Raw genomic sequence first — 21,867 nt, 5'->3', positions numbered from 1 at the left:
AGGAAAGAAAGGGGTAAGGCTGGTAGAGGTCAGTTATCTACACCAATGATTACTCTGGAAGAGAAAATTGCACTGGGAATACTAGGCCCAAAAGCAACTAAAGGGATCTTTGAAGGATAGATGTATGTTTAAATTGGTTCACCATCTACTCCACCTAAACCTACATCCCTTGTGCAACCTTCTTCACCTTGCTGCAGTCCTAGTAAATCTTCTGGCCAAAATACAGTGGGGCCAAAAAGTATTTAGTCAGCCACTGATTGTGCAAGTTCTCCTACTTAGAAAGATGAGAGAGGTCTGTAATTTTCATCATAGGTACACTTCAACTATGAGAGACAAAATGAGAAAAAAAAATCCAGGAAATCACATTGTAGGATTTTTAAAGAATTTATTTGTAAATTATGGTGGAAAATAAGTATTTGGTCAATAACAAAAGTTCAACTCAATACTTTGTAACATAACCTTTGTTGGCAATGACAGAGGTTAAACGTCAAAAGTCTTCACCAGGTTTGCACACACTGTAGCTGGTATTTTGGCCCATTCCTCCATGCAGATCTCCTCTAGAGCAGTGATGTTTTGGGGCTGTCGCTGGGCAACACGGACTCCACAAATTTTCTATGGGGTTGAGGTCTGGAGACTGGCTAGGCCACTCCAGGACCTTTAAATGCTTTTTACGGAGCCACTCCTTCGTTGCCCGAGCGCTGTGTTTTGGATCATTGTCATGCTGGAAGACCCAGCCACGTTCCATCTTCAATGCTCTCACTGATGGAAGGAGGTTTTGGCTTAAAATCTCACGATACATGGCCCCGTTCATTCTTCTCTTAACACGGATCAGTCGTCCTGTCCCCTTTGCAGAAAAACAGCCCCAAAGCATGATGTTTCCACCCCCATGCTTCACAGTAGATATGGTGTTCAACTCAGCATGCTTCTTCCTCCAAATACGACGAGTTGAGTTTTTACCAAAAAGTTCCATTTTGGTTTCATCTGACCACATGATATTCTCCCAATCCTCTTCTGGATCATCCATATGCCCTCTGGCAAACTTCAGACAGGCCTGGACATGTACTGGCTTAAGCAGGGGGACACGCCTGGCACTGCAGGATTTGAGTCCCTCTCGGCGTAGTGTGTTACTGATGGTCCCTTTGTTACTTTGGTCCCAGCTCTCTGCAGGTCATTCATCAGGTCCCTCCGTGTAGTTCTGGCATTTTTGCTCACCGTTCTCATGATCATTTTGGCCCCACGGGATCGAGGAAGATTATCAATGGTCTTGTATGTCTTCCTTTTTTTTACAATTGCTCCCACAGTTGATTTATTCACACCAACCTGCTTGCCTATTGTAGATTTACTCTTCCCAGCCTGGTGCAGGTCTACAGTTTTCTTCCTGGTGTCCTTCGACAGCTCTTTGGTCTTGGCCATGGTTGACTGTTTGAGGCTGTGGACAGGTGTCTTTTATACAGATAACGAGGTCAAACAGGTGCCATTAATACAGGTAACGAGTGGAGGACAGAAGAGCTTCTTAAAGAAGAAGTTACAGGTTCGTGAGAGCCAGAAATCTTGCTTGTTTGTTATTGACCAAATACTTATTTTCCACCATACTTTACAAATAAATTCTTTAAAAATCCTACAATGTGATTTCTTGGATTTTTTTTTCTCATTTTGTCTCTCATAGTTGAAGTGTACCTACGATGAAAAGTACAGACCTCTCTCATCTTTCTAAGTAGGAGAACTTGCACAATCAGTGGCTGACTAAATACTTTTTGACCCCACTGTACCTGTTGGTGCAATAAGGAGTTAATTGCAAGAAAGGCTGCAGGTAGAAAGAAAGTGGGTGCAGCTAAAATGCGAAACTGTGCAGAAAATCTAGCTGAAAAATTAGCAGCCTCCATTTTGACGTAGAACTGCACATGAACTACAAGTTAAGGAATACTTATTAGGTTACAAATGGATCAAAATAGTGACGAAGGGTGTCAGGAAATGCTTGTAAATTTAAGAATCTTTGTAAATTAAGAAGTTAGCATTATGAACATTATGGGAAACCCACTCCAGATAGGCAAGGCTGTGGAGGCTCTGAGCAAACACCTGTGTCTGAAAGAGAACTGATCTAAGACAGGGTATGAAGGTTTTAAAAATTGTCTGCACTTTAAGATGGGCAACTACAGGACCAAACTGAGAAGGGCTAGCATAAAGGATATGGCTGAGAATGCAGGAACCCACAACAGAAACAATCCAGCAGGTGCAGCATTCAGGGCCAACCTCAAAAACACCTAGAAGAGGGGAAGTCAAGTACCTTCTCAACTATACTCGTGGACAATCTAGGAACACACTGGATATCCAGAAGCTTGTACTTGTAAGCAAATCATAGACTTTTCGTGCTTAAAACGGCAATGGACCAACTAGGTAGGAGTGTCTAATAGAGTGTACAGTGAGTGGACACGGTATTTAAAAACTCCAGCAGCGCTGCTGTGTCTGATCCACCTATACCAGCACAACACACACTAACACACCACCACCATCTCATTCTCATACTGAGAATAATCCACCACCTAAATAATACCTGCTCTGTGGTGGTCCTGTGGAAGTCCTGACCATTGAAGAACAGGGTGAAAGCAGGCAAAAAAAAAGTATGTAGAGAAACAGATGGACTACAGTCAGTAATTGTAGAACTACAAAGTGCTTCTATATGGTAAGTGGAGCTAATAAAATGGACAGTGAGAGTAGAAACAAGGAGGTGGTTTTAATTTTATGGCTGATCGGTGTGTACATATTTATTTATTTTATATATATTATAATTTTTTTTATATTATTTATATTATATTATTTTTTGCATTTTCCCCAATTTTCCTTCCAATCTAGTCATGTCCAATTACCTGATCGCATTACACTGCCTCTCTACTGATGCTGATCTCCACTTCTGATTGATTAGAGCAAGACTGACACACGCCCCCTCCGACACATGTGCAGTAGCCAACTGCATCTTTTCACCTGCACAAGGCAAGTTCATATGTGGATCAGCTTTGTGTACAGAGAGCCACACCCTTGACTCTGTGCAGGTGCCATCAATCAGCCAGCAGAGGCCGTAATTGCCTCAGTTATGAGCTCCCTATCCTAACAACAGCCAATCGCTGTTCATGTAGCTGCCCAGCTCGGATGGCAGAGCCAAGTTTCGAACCGACGAGTTAGAAATGTCAGCTCTGGTGTGCTAGCGTGTTTAACCACTGCGCCATCTGAGCAGCCTATTTATGTGTTGTTTGAATATTGTTTTGGTAGAGAGAAACTTTTCAGTACTTACAGTACAAGCTGTATGGCTACAGCTGTATGTGTGCAGAGATCATTAACAGATGTCAGCAGAATTAATATTGCTAGATTAGCTTAAAGCCAGTTAAACAGTCAGTTAAAAACAGTTTTGAACTAGTTCTGGAAGCATTTTGCTAAACAGCTATTGTTTATCACTATGCAAATGCACTTGAATAGATACATGCAAATATAATCTCATAACAGATCAGGCACCAGATCCTGGTGTTGTGTGACAACCCCACTACATGCTACGCCCCTGGTCTTTGTTTTGCATTATTATTATTATTAAGTAGTTTCAGTGAATCAAATACAAGCTAGTAGTACTGGAATAAGCTGTGACAATTAATAGTTAATTGGCTTGTCCTAGTAACATGCTTCTAATTTAAAAAAGTATTTTAACACATGCCCCCTCCGACACGTGTGCAGTAGCCGACTGCATCTTTTCACCGGCACGAGGCAAGTTCATATGCAGATCTTTATTGTTCATGTAGGCGCCCAGCCTGCCGGATAGCAGAGCTGAGATTCCAAATGACGAGTTCGAAATGTCAGCTCTGGTGTGCTAGCGTGCTTTACCGCCGAGTGTCGAAGAAACCCACTTTATTATGCTTATGGTGGTCGTAACCTGCAACAGGACAATTTCTTTTAAAACAAAGTCAGCACTGCAAAGGACAGTGTTAACTTAGTGGTTAAGGTACTATCAACTGAAACATTGCTTGTTCAAGCCACACTACCACTAAGCCACCACTGCTGGGACCCTGAGCAAGCTTCTTAATTGCTTGCATTGGATTAGGTAACAACTGTAACTTTGGCTGTAACTTTGGGTAAAAGCATTGCTAAAATTCTGTAAATATAGATAGTTAATAAACATTTTTTGAAGAATTATTCTGAGCAGGATTATTGCTCAAGCTTATTGAACAGAATGTGTCTAATGCTGCTGCTGTATTTTTAATTCATTAAACTGCCCAACAATTATTATTATTAATGATTATAATGTCTTTTTATGTATTTACAAATTTCCTAAAACAGATGGTACAAGTTTGATAGCCTTTAAACAAGAAACAGTGGTTTAGATGTAAAAAAGTAGGTAAAGATATGACATGAGAAGGCTATAGACCAGGGGTGGGCAATTAAATTTTCGAAGGGGCCACATAAGAAACTGGGACTGTTGTGGAGGGCCGGACCAATAAAGTGAACTTAATTCTGCTCAATATTAATTTTATCTCTTTATTTACATTTTCAGCATTTAGCAGACGCCTTTATCCAAAGTGACTTACAATAAAGTTACAGTATACAGTCTGAGCAATTGGAGGTTAAGGGCCAGCAGCAACGTGGCGGTGGTGGGGCTTGAACCAGCGACCTTCTGGTTACTAGTCCAGTACCTTAAGCACTAGGCTACAACTGCTCACTCTTTATTAAAAGCAGTAAATTGTACAGTTCTAATAAGCTGTTAATGTTTAGATGTTATAATCAGAAAATTAGAAGTAGGCAGAGTAAAAACATCAACATTATTTTACTATTTAAACAAACAAATGCAAAAAAAAACCAAATGTGAACAAAATGTGCAGGTTTTTAAACTTTACACTATTTTGTTTTGAGTCTAATTACCTCATTTGTTTTTCAGTCCTTTGTTATTGTTGGATATTCTTATTAAAATCACAAAGCTGGACCTGACTGCTTCAGTTCTGGATGTGTTAAACTTCATAAAAAGTCCTTGTTGCTTTTGCAGTTTAGTTAGTGAAGCGTCAGGTGTGACGCTCCGCATCGTTCATGTTCTTGTATTTATTTCTCAGTTTAGTACCATAACAGCGATTTAAAGCCTAAATTGTGATCGTTAACCAGCTTTACATCTGACTTTAGTAAACAAATACTTCAGCAGTTCATGTCTTGTTAAAAACTCGACCGTCAATCACACTCAGTTCTGTTCGCCTTACGGTGAAGCCTGATACACTCGCACACTCGTAAATCCAAACTTGCGGATATTTAAAGACACAGCGCTCCCGTCAAAAACAATCCTGTTATATATCATGTGTGATGTACCTCTGATTTTTAATTGCCACGAACCTCATGCGGGCCAGTTGGGGATGTCTCATGCCCTGGGCCGTACAATGCCCAGGTCTGCTATAGACTATAGACCAGGGGTCACCAACCTTTTCGAGACCGAGAGCTACTTCAAGGGTACTGAATAATATGAACGGCTACTTGTTTGATACAAACTTTCTGAATAACATGTTGCACGATTCACCTTCAATTATATTATTATTAATAATATTCTTACTATTTTTATAAATATTCATATATATGTAGAGTCTGATCATATGTTAATGGTAATGATTCATCAGAAAAATTATTAACAATTATTTACCATGGTAGGAAACACAGATATATTTCAGCATGTAACATTATTCATCTCTATTAATCTAAATCTGTTTCAGTATTTGAAAGTCAAAGCTATCACATCTCTAATGTTTTTGTAAATATTGTTCCTGACAGTTTTGTATGAATGAGCACATTTCTTGCATTTTGATCAACATCACACAGTCACATCTTTAAATCATGTCCCGTTGGTACTGATCACTTCCTTTGCAACATTGTAGAACAAATCATGAACAAATTGGTCCCATGTTTGTACAAATGATCAGTTATGTACGATGTTTTAGTGACACAGTTGTCTCTCCACATTCCCCCCTATCATTCTTACATTTACTTTGACTTTTATTTAATTGCAGACAGGATGGACCCAATATATTTTTATTCCTGCATATCAGGTCAATTCTTCTTTCGCTTTTCTTGTGTTTTTTCATTATTATTTTTCGAGGTAAAACACGCATCTCGTGCCGCATCACAGCTGCACATGCGTAGCTTGCTTGTCTCAGCGTTATGCGCACGATATAAAACTCCGCACCCAGACAAGATCAGAGCTCATATAAACATCAAACTTTTAAAACAAAAATGTTTTATATTTAGTATTGTCATTTTCAAATCTACATCAATGCAAGTGTTATTGATTCAAAAAGAACAGCAACACAAATCTAATTTTTAGACAGAGCTCTATAGTCACTAGTGCTATTTTAGAACATGCCCTGCGGGCAACCAGGTGCCCATGGGTGTCCCCTGCTATAGACAATAGGAATCATCTGGCATAAGCACATGGGATTTTTTGTTAGATGAAAAGTAAAGTGAAGTAGCGAGTTATTTTTGGGCAAAAAATTTAAATGGCTGCTGTTAAAAACAGTCAGTAAACAATTCTTCTGTTCCTAAAACAATAACAATATGCTTTATGCAGCTTTAACAAAAATAGCAGAGCCATAACAATTACACTATGTTATAATATGTAGATAGAATAATGCAAACAATAAGGTTTGGATTTAGTGGTCATGTTCAAATATTTAATTAACACTATTTGGCCATAAGTTATTTGAACACCTGAGCATAAGTCTTTTGAACGTTCATTCATTGTCTGTTTTACCACCACTTTATCTTGGTGAGGGTCGCAGTGGGTCTAATTCTTTGGGCAAAAGGTAGGAAACACCACCGTCGCTAGTCCAGGTCGCTACAGGACACATCGGTAATCCATCGCAGGGTAGGCACACACACACACTTAGGGCAATTTTTAGTAGCTTCAGTTGGCCTGACTGCATGTCTTTGGATAACTCAGAGAAAACCCACACATACACAAGGAAAACATGCAAACTCCACACAGAAAGGACCCTGTTCACACAGCTGGGCAATTAGACCCAGGCCGTTCTTGCTGTTTTCTAGGTTTCCTTCTTGCTGGCGACAGCGCTACTTACCGTGCCACCATACCACAGGTTGTTGGACATCCCACACACTACCATAAATATTTTCATGTTTGTGTCATTGTATTGCTGAAAGTAGTTAATCACCCAAATAACAACTGGTCAGTGAGAGGTCCTAAAGGTCCTCTTTCAACTGGTAAATGGGATACGAGGGTGGCAAAGAGTACAGGGCAAGCGCCCAGGTGGCGATATTCCGCTAGCACACCAGTCCTGCGATTCTGAACACCCTGGTTCAAATCTCAGCTCTGCTACTGGTCAGCTGGGTGCCATCTAGCGGGCACAATTGTCAGTGCCTGCAGCAGACACAAATTGGCCAAAATGTCTGCTGTGGCTGGACTAAGTGGGTGCGGTCTTCAAACGCTGTGCAAGGACCCTAGTTAGTGGATAAAGATGCCTGTGCAGAAGCACGGGCGTAAGAAAGTGGTCCGTTAGGACTGCAATATACCCTCCTCAAACGCAATCAGGGATCCTCGGCGCCGGAAGACAAACTGACTACGCTAAAATCGGAAGAAAAAGGGAGAATATATCTACAGTATCTACGAAATAATGCGTTGTACTTGTGTATATATATATATATATATATATATATATATATAGCATAGTTATACCGATATTGTACTGGTACTCCAGCTCCACCAAAAGGTAGTCCAGCCTAAATGTATGAATATTTTGTCGACAGAATGTGTTCTATTATAAGTGATGAGTCGCATGATATTTGGAGCTTGTAACAGTCTGGGCTGAGGTGTTGAGATGCAGGGGTAGAGGGATTAAAAAGAGGTTAAGGATAGGGTGAACGAGGCTGGGATGGATGGATGGAAAAATTGGATGGACAGAATTATGGATATGCAGTAATTTGTTAGTACTAATACCATACAATACCTATAGTGAAGGGTGGTTTGAATGTTATATTGCTGAGTTAAAGCCTCTAGTTGTAAAAAGGGTGACATCACTGCTGGAGGCATCAGATGGTGAAGTTTGCTGGAGTGGGGATGTGATATTTGCATGACTCAGTGAATGAAGTGCAAAGCGCTTCTCATCTGAATGTGCCCTTATACTGTGTTTACTGGTTAAGTTTATGAAGTATTCACAGTGAAAAGAAAAAAAACAAAAACAAATGAAAAACAAGACAGCAAGACTGCAATGCAAATTTCTTATCAAAAAGCTAGTCATATCCTAGCTATCCTACCACTGTGTTATGCATTAAATTATATAAAATATCAAAAGATTTAAGTTCTAATTTGTCAATAATGGAATATGGAGGCATGACTCTCACACTAACACATCTTTTTTGATTTGAACACTTTTATCCAAAATTGCGTTTGTATTACTTTATACACTGATCAGCCATGACATTAAAACCACCTCCTTGTTTCTACACTCACTGTCCATTTTATCAGCTCCACTTACCATATAGAAGCACTTTGTAGTTCTACAGTTACTGACTGTAGTCCAATTGTATATCTACATACCTTTTTAGCCTGCTTTCACCCTGTTCTTTAATGGTCAGGACCCCCACAGGACCACCACAGAGTAGGTATTATCTAGGTGGTGGATGATTCTCAGCACTGCAGTGACACTGACATGGTGGTGGTGTGTTAGTGTGTGTTGTGCTGATATGAGTGGATAAGACACAGCAGCACTGCTGGAGTTTTTAAATACCGTGCCCACTCACTGTCCACTCTATTAGACACTCCTACCTAGTTGGTCCACCTTGTAGATGTAAAGTCAGAGACGATCGCTCATCTATTGCTGCTGTTTGAGTTGGTCATCATCTAGACCTTCATAAGTGGTCACAGGACGCTGCCCATGGGGCGCTGTTGGCTGGATATTTTTGGTTGGTGGACTATTCTCAGTCCAGCAGTGACAGCGAGGTGTTTAAAAACTCCATCAGCATTGCTGTATCTCATCCACTCACACCAGCACAACACACACTAACGCACCACCAACATATAACAATGGTAAATAATACCTGCTCTGTGGTGTTCCTGTGGGGGTCCTGACCATTGAAGAACAGCATGAAAGGGGGCTAACAAAGCATGCAGAGAAACAGATGGACTACAGTCAGTAATTGTAGAACTACAAAGTGCTTCTATATGGTAAGTGGAGCTGATAAAATGGACAGTGAGTGTAGAAACAAGGAGGTGGTTTTAATGTTATGTTTGATCAGTGTATATCATATAAACTATGGGGCATTTTTGATCCAGGCTTTTATTTCTGTTGTATTATGTTTACTGCATAAATCATACATACTCTTTTCAATATTAAAGTACTGCAACTGTCAGCAAAGCAGATGTTTGGGGATGCACAGCAGTATATTATAAATGTAACCTCTCCCGAAAGGCGCCTAATAAAAATTTAGGGAGTGTACATCTCAGTACCTGTTAATGTCTGCAAATTAAATGTTGTCACCTTCTAAATGGACTAAACAATGCGAACACTATAGCGCGGTGCCTCCAAAAGTATCCAAATACTTAATAAGTATTCATACCTCCTTTTATTAAACAGAAAATAAATGCATTATTAATACTGAAGCTGGTAATTTTGTAAACATAAAGAAATAAACAATGGCAGAAACCACAATAAAATAAGATTCTTAATATCTTTCTTTTAAAAGCAGTCAATAATAGATGAAAACAAAATTATTAAAGAACATATTCAGGTACTTTTAATGCTATGTTATGTATTTTTACTTTGAATGTAATTAATAGATTTCACATAATGCTGTAATCATACTTGCAATCATAATTATACTTGTAATTATATAAACTGCATTAGATCAATGATTTTAAAAATACTGTACAACAATTAGGCGTCTGCCTGCGTTTCACCTAATGAGCTCTAGGTTAAACTTTAGCCCCCCCATGACCCTAATTATGATAAGCTGATGAACAAGTTATTAATACACATTTCAAGTTTATTTTCAAGTGAGTAGAGCTCACAATAATGCTAAACAGTGGTAAAAAATGCTAAACTAGTATAATTAAGCAGATTTTAATGACATGTAGAAACGTTTACTCTAACAACAAGCTCAGGTGGCGCAGCGGTAAAACACGCTAACACATTAGAACCGACATGGCAAACTTGTGCGTTCGAATCTCCACACGCAAAAACTAATGTAAATACAACCCCTGTTGACCACTAATGCAAATACGACCCCGAAAAACAGAGATCAGTGCGTGGCTGTTCAATATATTGCTATGCACTACAAAGAAGGAAGTGGAAGTATATTTTCACTCTAAAGTAAATATATTTAAGATCTAATTTTAAAATATTTCTAATGTACTCAGAGTGCACTTGAAATACTGATTAGGTGTGCTTTAATTTCACTTTAAGTGTATGTGAAACATGGACTTAAATACACATGCAGTAGTATACTTAAGTTGAATGAAATATATTTAAAATAGTACCCATTTAGTACAGTTTAGCACACTTAATTTACATTTACATTTTCAGCATTTAGCAGACGCTTTTATCCAAAGCGACTTACACAATGAGCGGAACACGATGAGCAATTGAGGGTTAAGGGCCTTGCTCAGGCTTGAACCGGCAACCTTCTGTTCACTAGTCCAGTACCTTAACCACTGAGCTATCACTGGCCCCTTAATACAATTACAGTTAAGCTTTTGTATTATTTTTGTACAATTAAAGTATAAAAAGTACAAAAAGTGCATTGATCATTAGTGTGACAACAATACACAATACATAGTGCACTGTAGCATATAAAAGATTAGTATACTTAAGTCTTTTCTTTTCATCACGGTTACACTTGAACACTCAACAGGTGGACTGGCTACTCTATATTGCCCCTAACTGTAAATACTGTATATCAAAGAGTGAGTGCTACCCAGTGGTTGACAGGTTCCCTGGACCCAAAGTGTCTATTTATTATAATTGTTATTTATTTTATAATTATTATGATTATTTTTTTTATTATTATTATAGATAAAAATAAGTAGAAATTGCATTTCTCTGGGCATTTTAGGTTTTTGAACATATGTACAAACTTTAAATGAAAGAAAATATTCAAACAGTGCCTTACCTTGTACAGGTGATGCTTTTAGAAATGATCTTGGTGTCTTTCAGATTGAACTGTAAAAAGTTGTCTTGCTTTGCCATCATCTGGTGATAACTTCACCTCGACTCGTCTTATTACCCCAGGCCTTGTCTGGAATAACAAAGTTGTTGTGTTAGTGTGTGTTGTGCTGGTATGAGTGGTTAGGACACAGCAGCACTGATGGAGTTTTTAAACACCTCACTGTCACTGCTGGATTGAGAATAGTCCACCAACCAAAAACATCCAGCCAACAGTGCCCCGTGGGCAGCGTCCTGTGACCACTGATGAAGGTCTAGAAGATGACCAACTCAGCAATAGATGAGTGTCTAATAGAGTGGACAGTGTGTGGAAACGGTATTTAAAAACTCCAGCAGCGCTGCTGTGTCTGATCATACCAGCACAACACACACTAACACACCACCACCATGTCATTGTCACTGCAGCGCTGAGAATCATCCACCACCTAAATAATACCTGCTCTGTGGTGGTCCTGACCATTAAAGAGCAGTGTGAAAGCAGGCTAAAAAGGTATGTAGAGGAACAGATGGACTACAGTCAGTAATTGTAGAACTGAAGTGCTTTTATATTTTAAGTGGAGCTGATAAAATGGTCTCCCAATCAAAAAACGTATAATACTAATTTTTCTTTAGAGCTACATTTTGCTTCAAATTAAGTCTTTATCAATATAATTAATTATGTAGTATTTTAGGGTTGCAGAATAATTTGTTAGTACTACATATCACAACTATTCAACCCCCTACATAATACTGCTGATCTTAAAAACTACTGCTAGTCTGTATGACCTAAAGTTAGGTTACAGCATGATTAAACCATTGAGATCTTAATAACCACTACTAATTTACTTTTTATCTGTGATGTGTTAAATAAACACCATCCAGAGATCTATGTGTTCAAGGTGTGCTGCCCCCATGGTGAAAACAAAAGCTGAGAGAAGCACCAAACTTTTCAACACTTTTTCTTATAGACACCATTGGGAGTACTGTGCAGCAAGCCTGTTTAGGCAGCAAACCTGCCTGGCCATGGAAGAATTGCCCAAATTTTAATACAGATACCTTAGAGGTCTTATCAGGACCCATGTTGCTGCAAAAGACTTGATAAAAGCTGGAACAAGCTGGGGCTGGGACTACCTTGTTTGCTACCCTTAAACTAGAAACACAATAGTAGTTCACTGAAAAATTCCAGAAACAATTTAAAGAAGCCTGCAGAGTTGGGCGACTACACGAACAACGATTAACTTGATGTTCTGCTGGGATATCCAGGGATAATGTGGACAGGGGGTGTCTCTCCGTATACAAAAGCTGATCCACATATGAACTCACCTCGTGCAGGTGAAAAGATGCAGGCAGCTACTACACACGTGTCGGAGGGGGCGTGTGTTAGTCACAGCTCTCCTTAGTTAGAGTGGAAGTCAACATCAGTAGAGAGGAAGCGGAATGCAATCGGGTAATTAGATACGACAGGATTGGGAGGAAAATTGGGGGGGGGATGCAAAAAAAAAAGTCTTTGGTGGGATTTAAAGAAACCAGTTGCAACAACAAACATCAAAGTTATTAAACCTCAATGAGCTGAAAGCTTTTGCATATGAAGAATGGGCCAAGACTTTAGATAGGTGTCAGAAGATTGTTAGCACTAGCTGAAATTGCTTTAGTGGTTATCAAGGCATCCTTTTATTGGTATAAGGGCTCTACTCTATAAAAGTCTTTCAGCAAAAACCTCAAAAAGAGTAATCTTTTCCATAATAATAGAATATATACATAAAATATATATACAGTGGACCCTTGGGTTACGAACGGTTTACCATACGAACATTTTGGGTTAGGAACGATCTTTTTCCACTTATCGTATAAACAAATTTCGGATCACGAACCGAAATTCGCGAAACACGTGACGTCACAAACAAGTTAACTCTGACCGTCTCTCTCTCTATATATATACAGTACAGTGAGTGAACATTCGGACAGCGGACAATGTTTTTTCAGTGTTTTCTTTATATTTTGTAAAATTAAATATTAAAATGGCCTCAAAGAAGAGTTGCAGAGGAAGCGTAGTGCTGAGAAAATGAACAAATCTATTACTATTCGTTGTTGTACTGTACAATTACTCCTGCCAGGAGCTGTTACTGTGTATCAGACAGTGACAGGACAGGACAGTGAGTGAGAGAGAAGAAGGAAATCGCTGAGTAAAGTATTCTATCTTTCGTGCAATTACACCTACAAGATACAACAACGATATGAGAGTTATTGTTGTTTCTCGTAGATACATTTTATAAAAAAAGGAATTGTATTATGTACTGTACTGTACTGAAATGTGATGTGTGTTTTTTATGTACAGTACTACTGTGTATTGTTGTTTATTATTGTTTATTACAGTAATGTCTATTCTATAATTTAAGATTTAAGGGAAAATATAATTCTATTTATAACAAAAAAGACAAGTTAAGACATTAGAAAGGTTAGGTAAGGGGGTGGTTTGGGAGGTCTAACACAGATTAATTCTATTTACATTATTTCTTATGGGAAAAATAGGTTTAACCAAAGAACATTTTGACTTAAGAACAACCCTTCGGAACCAATTAAATTCGGAAGTCAAGGGTCTTATACATAAAAAATACTTACCTGTGTTCTCTCAGTGGGTGTAGGAGTTTGAGGATGAGCCTAAGAAAATTAGAGCAAGAATATATTTATTTGGTCAAAGGTCTGTAATAAAGAATTCATCAGTTATAAAAGACTGCAAGGATGCAAATATTAGTTGTCTGGACACAGCAGCTTTTTAAAATAAAATTGCATTTGGGCTTTCAAAAACGAAAAACAGCACTTTACTTATTACCCTGTCCTAAAAAATTTTGTTTCCCAGCAACACACTTCCATAGTTTCACTCCCTGCTGAGCTACCATAATGTTTCCACTCACTTAGGTACTAGCACCTGAATCTTATCAGCACATGATAAAATAACCTCAGTCCTGCTGTTTCTTGAACAGCATTCTATATTTTATGTACTGTTGTGCTGCTCTCTGTTCCTTACTGTCCTTAGTAATTTATAGATTCTTGTATATGCAAGTATTGGTAGTATTAGCTTTGTATCTTCTGGTGTTGGCTTTCTCATTTAACATCTTGTTTTTTCTTAGTCACTGGTCATGTTAGCTGTTAGCATTTGCACATAGAATTAGCATACATTGTCACATTTGATACATGGATATTTATGTATATTATGTACATATTGAGTACTTAAAATTGGGTATTTATGTATATTAATATAAGTGTGGTGTTTTGTGCATTTAGTGGTGGTTCATGTTCTTGTTATTTGTTGTACTGTTCATTGTTTGTTCTGTTAATAAATACTCACACTAGTGTTTATAACCTGTTGTCAGTGTTCCCATATTAAAACTATGTTCAGTCCCCTGTCTTACATATATGAGAGCACTAGACATACTTGCCATAATTCTAAAATATCCTTAAGAATCTGCTTTATGCTACCAGTAAACTTAGCAGGTTGGCTCATGTAGGATCATAAGTACAGTCTGAAAAAGGCCACAGCCATCAGGGAATACCGTTTTCATGAAAGGGTATGAAAGGGTACATGGTCTGCAACAATGCTTAGGTAGGTGGTACGTGTCAAAGTAACATCCACATGGATGGCAGGACCCAAGGTTTCCTAGCAGAACACTGCCCAAGGCATCACACTGCCTCCGCCGGCTTGCCTTTCTCCCATAGTGCATCCTGGTGCCATGTGTTCCCCAGGTAAGCGAAGCACACGCACCCGGCCATCCATGTGATGTAAAAGAAAACGTGATTCACCATACCAGGACATTCCTCCATTGCTCCGTGGTCCAGTTCTGATGCTCACGTGCCCATTGTTGGCGCTTTCAGCGGTGGACAGGGGTCAGCATGGGCACCCTGACTGGTCTGCAGCTATGCAGCCCCATACGCAACAAACTGTGATGCACTGTGTATTCTGACATCTTTCTATCAGAACCAGCATTAACTTCTTCAGCAGTTTGAGCTACAGTAGATTGTCTGTTGGATCGGACCACATGGGCCAGCCTTCTCTCTCCACATGCATCAGTGAGCCTTGGCCGCCCATGACCCTGTCGCCGGTTTACCACTGTTTACCACATACATGATCTTTGAGCTCTGTATCAATCACTACAGCAGTTGGGCTTGATACAGAGCCACAAACAAAAGTGAAACAAAAGAAGCAAATAAAATCCACAGCCCAAAGAGAAGAGGTGATAGAACAGACAGATGAGTGCATTAGTGTCATAGGGGATATCACTCTACACACTCGCACAGAAAAGAAAAGAGATGGGGACATGAGTCTATGATGTCTTCAGCATACGCCGAAAAACTCGACCAAAGGTGGCCATCAGCGACACACCACTGACGTAATGCAGGACCACAGAGGAACATAGGAAACATTAAATAATTCATGAGTTAGCACCATACTAGCCACTCAGTCCACTAGTATGTGAAAACGATTTTATAAAAATAGGGAGAAAAAGAGGATGTCAGTATATATTGCACCACAATTATAAACCACTAAATTATTGATTACGCCAATGACCAGTATGGATTCATCTACGCAAAACCAATGAGCCAGCAAGCAAAAGCCCAACAAGAATAGGTTTTTATAGGATCTCCTAAGAGCAGTGCATTACCACTAATGAGACACAAAGACACTCTGATTACCACAGTCATCCATGCCTCTATTCCGCATGCCAGCCATTAGTAGGCTGGACATAATTCTGTAATCTGAGTCCACTGCCAATCCTATGGCAAATGGGCCGGTTACACCTAGTAGTTTAGACTAGTAGTTTATCTTTGCTTACCAGGTTTCTAGAGTTAGTTGACAAATATTGCATTGAAATCTCACATATGAATGTGTTAATTGTTAGAACTCTCTTATAGCTGACACATGGTTTAAGTGGACAATGAATCTAAATCAATACAGTGGTTCCTTGTAACTCAACGTCCCCTAAACTCAAAATCTTTGAAACTCAATGCCCTTTGTTGAGAAATTTGTACCCTTAAACTCAATGTTTCCCTTAAACTCAACATGTTCAGTTTGTTTATTTAATTTTAAATTAACAATGAACAGTCGATTTGTTAAGCGCTCGGCTTGAACGGTGCGGTAATACGTACATCATCAAAGTGTGCATATCAGACAATTATGCATTTGTGTGGAATAACCGTCAGATTCACTCTGAAAGCGTCCACATGTATCTGTGTTTAGCTGGATTTTTCTCCTGTTTCACTTTTAAACTTGTGTTACAGCTTGAGGTTCTAAGAAATTGTAAAAATCTGCTTTTTATTTTAGTGTTGTTATATTATATTTGTGTCATGTTTAGTGTATGTGTCAAAAACAACCCCATTATTTTACATAAGCCTAAAATATATGCAATTCCATGGGAGCATGAATTTAACCCCTGAACTCTAAATTCACCAGACACTGAGCACTAAATCCACACATACACATCGACCTGCCTCCTGCTTTTTCAAATGTAATTTTAAATTTGAAGAAAGGACCAGGCTATGTGTCATCGATTTCTGTGGCCCCTTCCAAAAGCTGTTAAAAAGGGCTATTCATCAAAATGTGTTTGAGAAATTCATATGTGGTTCTTCTGTGAAATCGCCATGAACAATTTTCTTTGAAACCTTTTACAGCTGTGCCCCAGTCCTTGACCTGATACTACGTAAATGGTTGTGAATAATAATGTGCATGTAAAGAAATAATGTAATGAAATGATGTGCATATTTAACCAATTAATAGCATGCAAGAAATTCAATTATTAGTACAATTCATACTTTTTAAAACCAGTGTTAGGCATTTTAAATATTGAACATCCTCTTGGACAGTGTATAATAGCAGGTTAAAACGTTCTAATGGAGCTGCTTTCTAATTTAGTAGACTTCCTTTTTTTTACAGTATTTATTTATTCATTAATTAGGATTTTAACGTCATGTTTTTACACTCTTTGGTTACATTCATGACAGAAACGGCAGTTACTCGATACACAAGATTCATCAGTTCACAAGTTTATATCGAACACTGTCATGGACAATTTAGTATCACCTCACTTGCACGTCTTTGGACTGTGGGAGGAAATCGGAGCTCCCGGAGTAAACCCACGCAGACATGGGGAGAACATGCAAACTCCACACAGAAAGGACCTGGACCGCTCCACCTGGGGATCAAACCCAAGACCTTCTTGCTGTGAGGCGACAGTGCTACCCACTGAGCCACCGTGCCACCCTGGGACAGTATGTAATGTTGCAATTCTCTCTCACAACACTTAAAAGACATTTTGGCACTGAGGATACCAACGATAAAGTGTTTCATGTGTTATTTTGTCCCTTTCTTTTTGTAAACAGGTGTGAAGCAGTACTGAGTTGTCGTGGTCACATTTTTTGTTTTAAAGTAGCTGTACCCACTTCTTCCACAGCCATGTCTTTGTAATTTGTGCAGCATGTGGTTTTGCATTGTCTTGTTGAAAAAGCCATGAAAAGATGCTGTTTTAAAAGCAGCATATAATGCTGTAATATCTAAGTGCACATTTCTGCATTACAGCTGCCATTACAGAAGTGTAAATTACTTTTGCCAGGAGCACTGACACAACCCCATACCATAACAGATCCTGACTTTTGGAATAGTTGCTGATAACAGTGAGGACTCTCCATTTCGTCACACACAGTATCCATTTCTTAAAAAAAAACATTCTAAAATAAAGATTCATCTCACCACAATAAACATTATTACTGTGTGATGGTCCATCCCAGATGCCTCTAAGAGAAGAGAAGTCGATGCCGCTTTTGGACATGGTTAACATTTTTTTTTGCACGGGTAAGTTTTAAGTGGTATCTGTGAATGTAACTTCTTATTATAGTTTTGACAAAAGTTTTCCAAAGTCATTTCTTGCCCATGTGGTTATATCAGCTAATGATGAAAAATGGTTCTTAATGCAGTGCCGTCTATGGGGTCAGAGATCACGGATGCTCAGATAAGGCTTGCGCCCTTGTGCATTGTAGAGGGAGAAATATGCACACCATTTCTTTAAATGTTCATTTTGTTTATTTAAGCATATATGAAAACAGAATGAAACGGGTGCAGTGTTGTATGATAAAGTGACTACTTGTAAGAAGGATTTGCATTTTGCTTAGCTATTTTGTTATATGACAACTCTATCTTTGCTGGATGTATTTTGTAATTTGCTGATTTACAAATTAAAAAAAGAAACAGTGACTAGCTGTATTTATACTGTTTGATACAATGGATATTAAGGGCCCTGAAAACATGGTATTTTCATGGTGGTTCTGATTCTGTTACAATTTTATTACTATTACCTGGAAACAATGGGAAAGTGAGAGAAACACATATTGGACAGGGCAAATTTTCTTATTTACTTACTACTGTGGCAAGTTCAGGTATCCAGCATGTTTTAGGGGGTAAAAGGAATATAGCGTATCCATGGAAAACAAAGTATTAATGCTAAACTCCATTCGCACAGTGTCAAGAAGCAAACACAGAACCGTAGGCACTAGGTTGCTGTGTTGCACCCACTGTGCCAGCTGCACCACTATCCCAATACCAGCTTTCTTAATTTCACTGTTTTCCTTTAGAATAATAAAAAAAATATCACCTGCAATACTACAAATGTCTTTTTATGTGCTTTTTATAAATTGATGACAGAGTAAAATTACGGTACAGTGATGTCTGTAGTGCAGTAACAAGGACATCAGTGGTACCTACTCATTCACAAATAGCCACAGTAGTTGGTTTTTATAACAGCTAAATCTGATGCCTTTTTGCACAATTAAATAGACGTTAGATTATAAGATTGAATGTTCAAACATGTTAGATTTTAAATTAATTCTGCTGTGATGTCAATCAAATAGTATTAGCAATAATGAATGTAAACTTACATATTTTGTCTCTCGTCCCAAAGTGCTTGGTGATAATACTGGGATTGTTTTCTGTAGAAAGGTACAGAAAAAATTACATTTCATTTTTTTTTATTTCTATTTCGTATGCTTAACTGCAGAGCTTTTTATTTTTTATAAATAATACACACAAAAAATTGCTTTACATAATACTATTTTAATGTATGTATGTATTTCAGTTTTTTAAATACAATTCAGTCAAAGTAATTTAATAATATTATGCTATTTAATATTTAAACTTTTTAAGGTTCAGGTTATTGTAGGACATTTATTATACAAGGGGTCTTCAACAACCAGTTTCCACACTTTTCTAACTCTATTAAGATTTTCAAAAACAAATTACATCACTTTTCTACATAGTCACCTTCTGATGCATTTTTCCATGCATCATACCAATTATTTAATGCCATCAGCAAAAAAAAAAAAAAAAAAAAAAACCTTTTTGGTTGAGCGCGTAGCCACTGATGCACCGCTGCTTTCACACCACATGAAAATCTTCTTCCTATTAAAGCTTCTTTAAGTGGCCCAAAAAAGTGGAACTCATATGGCACTAAATCTGGACTATAAGCTCTCTCAGTCTCTCAGACACGACCAATTACTACTCCTCCCACCCTCACAGTTTCCAACCAAAATATAAAAGTGCTGAAACTTATTAAAGATACCTTTCATTATTTATTATTATAAACAACATTTGCATTTATGTATGTATTAAACAGATCAAGGGTTAATTACCTAATAGTATGGACACATAATTGTTAATGCGTGGTCACACATGCTATTTCACAAACCTTTAGTGTTTCAGATGCAGAAGATTTCACTGTGGGCTTTTTAGCATGGCTTGTTTTGAACTGAAAAAAAGATTGTTAAAAAAGATGTTAAAATGTATATTTTAATGTAGAATTATAAAACTATAATTCCTGTGGTAAAATAGTAAACCTACTGTTTGCTTCACGTCTTGTAATACTTCATCTATGACTTCATACAGCTCTGCAGACTGCTGCCGAAGCTCGGCAGGGCTGCTCATCTTCTCAGAAGAAATACACCTCAGTGCACTTAACATATCATTCTAGATTCTAAGCACTTGACAAATAAGCCTTGAACAGTATGGATGCAACTTACCTGTAAATGAGGGTCCTCCCATGCAAAGTTGTCACTAGGGTCTAGAAGAGCCTCATTCTTTTCAACCGTATCATCAATTACCTTTGATGAAAAAAATTCAAATTAAAATGGTAACAGAAACTCCTGTTTACCAGCAGAGGTGGCAAAAATATACAAACACGTTAATCAAGTAAAATACCTACCTAAAATATGGAGTATATATAGTCTTAGATGAGCTTGGCCCCAGAAAAGAGGCTGCGGCGGACTGTGTTAAGTAACAATGGTTTTCTAAAGTGCCCCCAAGCCCATGTGGCTATATTTATCACAGTAAATATGTTTATCACGTGGTTTCTAATGCCATGCCGTCTAAGAGCCGTCTTTTTACAATATTATGAAGAGCAGACAGTGAAAGACTAAATTATTTGCAAACTTGCATTGAGAAATGTTCTTTTTGAACTAAATGGCAATACTTCTGTGAAGTTTGGCACTAAGTGTTGAGCCACAACCCATCATCACTTGTAAACAATAAGCCTTTAGTGGATCCTCTTTTAATAACCAATCACGATTCATTCATGTGTTACCAATTTAGCTGCTTATTGTGAAACACAGTAACTTGAATATTCTATGAACATTTCACTCTTATTTTTGGAGTATGTTGCAGGCATCAAATCCTAAATGTGTTTCTATTTACAAAATGCAATGAAGCTGATCAGTGAGAACATTGGAAGTCTTTCTACCCTTGTCAGTTAAATTACAGATTATTCTTTTACTGCATTTTACAAAATTTGAGACTGTGTGACTGAGTGTGGCCACACTTAATTTCAGTGTTATTCAAAGGCAAATCATGCTGTGATATTCTCCTGAATGCAAATCTTATTACATTAATGGTGACTAAAACTTAACCCTGGTCAGGGTATTTTTCTGAGGTGAAAAGAAACCAGTCAGGGTATTTTTGAGAGGTGAAAAGAAACCAGTCAGGGTATTTTTGAGAGGTGGGAAGAAACTAGAGTATCTGAAGAAAACCTACACAAACCAGTTTGAAACCAGGTCCCATATTACTGTGCAGCACTCATACTACTAACTGTGCCATCATGGTAAACTTGCTAATTTTCCAAATATTCAATACACCAATAACTCTCTTTAAAATGTGATGGTGTAATTAAAATGATACAACAACTTGTATAAAAATGGTAGCAAATAACAAAGGTGGGTGGTGAAGGTGCATTTCTTTTTTGCATCTAAGTAATTAACTTTGTAATCATTAGTACTTGTGAAAGTAGTTTTATAAGGAGATTATTGTCTTCTGGGTAAATCTGTACGAACAAAAGTTACTTTTTCATAAGTATATACACTTATCAGCCATAACATTAAAACCACCTCCTTGTTTCTACACTCACTGCCCATTTTATCAGCTTCACTTACCATAGGAGCACTTTGTAGTTCTACAATTACTGACTGTAGTCCATCTGTTTCTCTGCATGCTTTGTTAGCCCCCTTTCATGCTGTTCTTCAATGGTCAGGACTCTCCCAGGACCACTACAGAGTAGGTATTATTTGGGTGGTGGGTCATTCTCAGCACTGCAGTGACACTGACATGGTGGTGGTGTGTTAGTGTGTGTTGTGCTGGTATGAGTGGATCAGACACAGCAGCGCTGCTACAAGGTGGACCAAG

General features: G+C 38.2%; 1 protein-coding gene across 1 annotated transcript in view; it reads right to left on the bottom strand.

The window, feature by feature from the left end:
* Nucleotides 1-21,867, bottom strand: part of mlip (muscular LMNA-interacting protein) — a 118,024-nt gene that overhangs the window by 34,811 nt on the left and 61,346 nt on the right. The window contains exons 6-11 of the mRNA XM_062996347.1: nucleotides 20,217-20,297; nucleotides 20,038-20,121; nucleotides 19,886-19,945; nucleotides 19,080-19,130; nucleotides 13,779-13,817; nucleotides 11,128-11,253 (exon numbers count right to left, since the gene is read on the bottom strand). Coding sequence (XP_062852417.1) covers nucleotides 11,146-11,253; nucleotides 13,779-13,817; nucleotides 19,080-19,130; nucleotides 19,886-19,945; nucleotides 20,038-20,121; nucleotides 20,217-20,297 — 423 coding nt within the window. The 3' untranslated portion in view covers nucleotides 11,128-11,145. The remainder of the gene's footprint in view (nucleotides 1-11,127; nucleotides 11,254-13,778; nucleotides 13,818-19,079; nucleotides 19,131-19,885; nucleotides 19,946-20,037; nucleotides 20,122-20,216; nucleotides 20,298-21,867) is intronic.

Source organism: Trichomycterus rosablanca, chromosome 5, assembly GCF_030014385.1.
Source record: "Trichomycterus rosablanca isolate fTriRos1 chromosome 5, fTriRos1.hap1, whole genome shotgun sequence".
Lineage (NCBI taxonomy): Eukaryota > Metazoa > Chordata > Actinopteri > Siluriformes > Trichomycteridae > Trichomycterus > Trichomycterus rosablanca.
This window is presented reverse-complemented; position numbering and strand designations above follow the sequence as displayed.